Below are 6,000 nucleotides of genomic sequence, written 5' to 3' on the forward strand. Positions count from 1 at the left end.
ATGACAGAGACTGTGAATAAGTTCTGAATATAAAAGAAAAACCGGGCACATTTACAGAATCACAGCACCTTCCTTATATTGATAAAGTCAGACTTGACAAACTCCAACCTTACTTCATTACATATTAATCTTGAAGTAGAAAGAAGAGCCTTTTGGAGAGCATTTTTGCTACAATAAATTATTTTTTTTTTTAAAAAGGGCTTTCACTATAGTAGAACAATAGCATCGTGCAGAAAGTTGAAAGTAGGACTATTAGGCCTTGTTAGCTAATTATAATATTGGCATCCACTTAAGTTAGTCAGGTTTTCTCTTCTGTCATTTTCTCCTATTCAACTGCCGCAGTTCAAAACGTTTTGACTACTTAAAAGGGAATACATCATCGTTGCCTTTCCCCAGTCTAACGGCACACCACTTTCCAAAGCAATAGCTTCAATCATGCTTCATAAAATCCCCTGCAAGTGTATTGTTGGAAACATAAATCAGCAACCTGGGATTTTAGTATTTCTAAGGCAAGCCTAGGGATCATTGACTGGACGCTTTACCTTGGGCCCATTTACAAAAGAATAAACAAAATTATGAGTTACACTAGATCTATTTTTTTAAACAGCTCCCAGCGGTGTGCCTGATACTTGCTGCTGCATCCTTAATTAGAGAACAAAACACTAGCATACAGGAATTGGACTCTGGGGTCAGTACTGCTGCTCCCAGGTACCTCTGACTTCTTTAGGACACAGGGCCCAGCAGTATCCCTTTGTACCTTTTTCACAAAAGCTAGGTGAGATGCATCCCTGTGATCTGTGTCTTTGACTGTCCCAGTGTCATGTTATTGGGAATTGAACTAGATAGAGACAGCCTCCTTGGAAGGAAGCTCTCTGGCATTCCTGTTTATGACAGTGAACATGGGCTCCCTTATCAGGCTTTTTTTTCCCCAGTCTCAGATCCCCTCTTTATAATCATCGAGAATTCCCAATTACATTAAGTTCTTGATAAATTAGCTGAACCACAGGTTCAAATATAGGCTTATCCATACACAAAAATGATATGTCTTTGTGTCTTTTGAAACCTAAATATTTAAACATTTTCAGATTTCTCTTTTATCGCCAGATTCCCATACTGATAAATTTCCAGGCTCATCAATTGAGACATTTTTGTAATCCAAACCAGTCACAATGTAACCATCAGTCTACATAAACTTGCTCTCTCCTAGGTCCCCATTGTACTCCACACTGCCTACATTTTCTTAGTTTTAGTTTCTTGTAACTGTAATTTTCAGGAGATGCTTCTTGACATTCAGAAAGACCTGTCTATTTTATAAATGAACAATTAAATGGAATCAGCAGCTCTCCCAAAACGAACGCAGCATTTCTGTAGTGCATCCGTGCAGGCTGAGCTTTGCTATAAGAGTAATTAAATTAACAGACGAGGCTAACATTTGCTTCAGATGAGCAGAGTTGCAATTTTGCTAAGAGTGAAATATTTCACACTGTATGCTGTTCAAGGGAAACCGGCAGCACCTCACCAAGACAGTTTATAAACTATAGCAATATACCAGTGGTTCCCTTTCCATTTCTAAACATAAAATCTGCATCCAATCGTGTTTCATCAGCCAATAACAATATAGCTTTGAGGAGGAGACAGGAGAGAGAAAGGAAGGCTTCACATCCAAAATGTCAAGCCCTGCTGAAGAATGATAGGACTTAGTGAGTGCGGAAGAGCAGGAACCACCATTTCCAGTCATGAAAATGGAGCTCTTCCACCCCCTGCTGGACTCAAGGAGCAGCACACAAGCTACCAAAAATGCTAAGAATTTATATAGTGGGGGATATTTTAACTTGTCTTATAATTTATTCTTTCTCAAAAAAAGAAAAAAAAACTTCATGCCGTACTAATAATATAACCTTCTTTTCCATGATCATACACTACAAACTGAATGCCATTTCTCTCGTTATAAAGGCTCCCTCTAATGCATGTTTTAGCATTGCATGTCCCCAATTAAATGTCCAAACTTGCCCGGACAGTCGCAAAGCCTTTCGTTTGTTATAAAACATATTTAATGCGACTGTACGGTACCATATAAACAAAACAAGATACATTTATGTCTGTCTTTATACAGATAAACAGAAGTAGCCTCCACAAATTTCTCAGGTTATTCTCTAATGGCTTTTTCTTTAAGTGCTTCAAGCTCTCATCAGATTTCCTAAACATTTTTTTAAGATGTGTAATTACAATGCAATGTTTTAAAATTCTTCAACCTGGCTGTATTACCAAGGGGAGGGGAGGGTTTAAAATGAATGACTGCAACACATCCCTAGTTCTATCCATCTGCTTTCTTCCACATAACATGCACGGCCCTTCTCTTAGTTTCCACCAGAAATAAGCCATCCGAGATCACTTCGTGGTCAGGAATGAAGGTCTGGCGACAGGGTGGGAAAGAGTCCCCAAGAATCTCTTGCACAACAGAGCTCTCTGACAAATGAGTGCCATGCTGATAGTTTCTGTCGCTTCCCTGAGACATCAGCGTGCCTCTCCCTGCTACATGCAATCCCGTACATTGAACTGCTAATGCACACCAACATACTTATCCGATTTTTGATCAGGAAAATCAGAGAGAGCCAAGATCATTAAACCAACGAACCCCCACTTCAAAAAAAAAAAAAAGCAGTTTGCCTCGATTTCCTGCTCACTGGAGCCCACCTCCAGTTCTGTGCTCTCTCTGCTCTTACAGAAACCGAGATTATATTTAGGGGCAGCTAGAAAGCTTGACAAGAAGAACAACAACAAGAGCAGCAAGCACCCCTGTAACTTTAGTTCTTTCCTGTAACGGTCTTCTCTTCATTTTCCTGCGCCTTCCTCCCTGCCCCTCTTGCTGGGGGGAAGGGGAGGGAAAGTAAATGCAATAAAGCACCGCACTCCTACCTTGCCCGCTACTGACAAGCAACCCGAGCAGGTAGAAGGAGAGGAGGAGGCTCATGTTCAGGACGTGGCACTGGTGGACAGTCCCAAAGTTATGCAGTCCAGCCCGGGAGAGACAACCTTCCGCTGCCCCGGCGTCTCTGCGAGAGCTGCCGCCGCTCCCGGGGAGCCCCAGTAGCCCGCAGCCCGCCGCTCGCGCGCTCCTCCGCGCAAAGTGACTGCCAGCTCCGCTCCTTGCCGCACTATATCCAGGCGGCGGCGGCGGCGGCGGCACCAGCAGCAGCGGCCGCCGCGGCGGCAGCAGAACCCGGCGGGAGGGAGGCGGGGGCGGGGGCGAGGGCGCGGGAGGCGGGGCTGCCAAGGCGTATCCCTCCGCGGCGCGCGGCCACCGCTCACCCGAAAGGCGCGCAGCCCCAGGATTCGTCCGCCGCCGAACTCGGAGTCCAAGGTTCGGGCCCCGAGGCTTCCAGTCGGAGGGGCCTTCGCGGGGGGCTTGCCTTTGGCACGAGGGTCCCCGCGGGCGACGGCTCCCCGGCCCGGCTCTGGGCTGCGGTGCGGTGGGGAAAGAGCGGCCCGACCCCCGCCCCGCCTCCAGCCTGGTCAGGGAAGCAAGCGGGCAGCTGGAGCCCATGCTGCTGCTGCTGCTGCTGCTGCTGCGAGGGGCTATGTGCCGCCCGCGTCCCACAGCCCGAGACTTGCCGGAGCGCGGGGCGCGCCTGGCCGGGGTCTTCGGTCGCTCTGTGGACTCTCCAGGGGGGTGTGTGCGAGGCAGACCCTCTGTCTCCCCCAACCCCACAGCAGGTTGGCACGAGCCGCGTTGCCCCTTCCCACGCGGCCGAGGGGAGCGATTGTCCCCGAGTATCTTCACCGTTGGTCGCTCGGGACCCCAGAGACTAGGCGGAAAGCTGTGCTCATCGGTTCTTCTCAGTCGCCAGCCACGCTGTGCAGAGCGGTTACCTTAAAGGACTGGGGGGCCTTGGGAGAGGGCGAGATGCAGAAGAGACTCCTTTAGACTCTGTTGCCAGAGGAACCCCTGGACTGAGCCCCTAGCCCTAATCAGCATCCAAACCAACTGCCTTTGAGGAGACGCCTACTCAGGACCTTAGAGAAGTGTGAGGTCGCCCTGCTCTCAGTCCCAAGTGTGCATTCTGCCCAGGTTCCCAATAATGGCGGGACGTGGGACATCCTGAAATGTGCGAAGATGTGTGTACCCCTTCATTTCATTACCCCTCGCCCCTACCCAATCCCCTAACATGAAAATTGAAGCTAAAGCATGGCAAGCACCCAAAACCAACTCTCACCTGAAGACTAGCCACCATTTCTGTGGCTGGGTGAAGGAAGGTTTGTCAGTAGGCAGAGCAGGGTGGACAGGAGGCACAGTCACTGGGACCCTTACAGGTCCAGGTCGGCCAGGCTTAGAACACCTGGCACCAACAGTGGATGCCTCAGCCCTGGACTCCGAGAGAAGCTGGGCCTTCGATGCCCTTTTCTCTGTCAGTGAAGATGGAATTAGGAGGCGATGTACATATTGTAGAACTCAGAATCCAGCCCCCCTTCCTAGGGTTTTGGCTTTGCAATGGGGGTTTCCTTGCCTTTGGGGAGGGCAAAGGTAAGAGGAGACACAAGTTTACATGGATACCGGAGAATTTGTTTGACTCTTATGTGCCCCCTAAATAACAGAATTTTCACATCCTCGGAACTCTGGGACAGGGTGTATGGAAAGAGCAGAGAGGGAAGAAGACCTCTCTGAACATGTGTTATCATCATACTTAACTCAATGGAGGTCTCAACGCCGCATAGCTTGAAATAAGCATTAATTTACATACACACTTCCTATGCTGCCCTGCTCTTACACCTGATACTGGTTCTGAGTACTGGGTTTACTGAAACTGGGTCATGAAGCCTTAGATGATCATGGGTGATAGAGTTCATATCTTACGTGGCAGAAGCATTAGAGATCAACTCTAGGGTCGCTAGCCAAAATTAAAACGCATCGCCAGCTCTTTGTATTGAAGTGGAAACAATAGCGCGTTTATAGAAATGAAAGACAAATGACTGATTTATTTTCACCAATTCTTTCTTTCTCTCAGGGGAAAATGCCACACAGACACACACACACACACACACACACACACACACATCCCTGGTAATGAGGCAAATATTGACACTTAGATTTTCCTCTTCATTATTACAAGTTGAATTACTTGTGTCTCAGCCAGAGGAGAATTTAACTGGTGCCCTGTGAGTTAATTTAGCTGTTAAGTCTTCCAGGGATGGGGCCGAGAGGACAGAGGGTAGCAAAGGTCCATTCATCTTTAATGAAAATTCTGATTAAAGTCTTGTATCATAGGACTATGCCCAAACTAGTTTGTAGATATATGTGTACAGGACAAATGTAGATAACACTGATATGCAGAAATTTAAAATGGTGGTGCAACTATTGATCCTGTCCTCAATTTCCTATAGTCTCATTGAGAAGGTCAACCATAACATGAAATCTGATCACGCAAACTAAGTAGTAAAAGTGCCCTAGGAGAAGTGAGAACACACTGCCACTGTAGCATGCTAGGGGGGATCCTTTCTGAATCTGGGATTATAGAACCTATTAGGGAGCTGTAAAGAAAGGAGGGAAATTTGAGAAATGGGAAAGTGGGCAGGGCAGAAAGGGCTTAAGGAAAGACTGGGAGTGTGAAATTACAAAGTATGTTCAGAAAGCAGAGCGAACTTCGTTCAAAACTAGTACATATTGTCATGCGATGAAGCCTAACACTGGCGCCCTCTGTATATGCGGTGGGTCCCCGGGTGGCACAGATAATCCTAGGTTAGAAACCAAAAATGGGCATTTTAAATTGAACCAGAGAAACCTTGAACGGAACATCTGTGCCTTACTTCTGAAAGAGTGAACCACCGAGAGCCTGATGGAGGTTTACTCTGAACACAGCAGATAGGGTCTCGACGTGTGAATTGACCAGCACCAACATTTTTTGTTCTCCTCTGCATGTAAGTCCAGACAGGCATGCTTAAGTACAGTTAGAATGTCTGTCCATTTGGGGGCTAGGTACCCGATCATGAATTGTAAGGGCTACA

The 6,000-nt window shown here is 47.1% G+C and overlaps 1 protein-coding gene across 2 annotated transcripts in view; it reads right to left on the reverse strand.

Moving 5' to 3' along the window:
* The window catches only part of NCAM2 (neural cell adhesion molecule 2), a 595,057-nt gene extending 591,888 nt beyond the window's left edge, over positions 1-3,169 (reverse strand). For both annotated transcript variants that reach the window (XM_075542416.1, XM_075542417.1), the window contains exon 1: positions 2,917-3,169. In XM_075542416.1, the coding sequence (XP_075398531.1) occupies positions 2,917-2,971 (55 nt within the window). In that variant the 5' untranslated portion in view covers positions 2,972-3,169. The remainder of the gene's footprint in view (positions 1-2,916) is intronic.
* Between the last annotated feature and the right edge of the window lie 2,831 nt (positions 3,170-6,000).

Source organism: Tenrec ecaudatus, chromosome 2, assembly GCF_050624435.1.
Source record: "Tenrec ecaudatus isolate mTenEca1 chromosome 2, mTenEca1.hap1, whole genome shotgun sequence".
Lineage (NCBI taxonomy): Eukaryota > Metazoa > Chordata > Mammalia > Afrosoricida > Tenrecidae > Tenrec > Tenrec ecaudatus.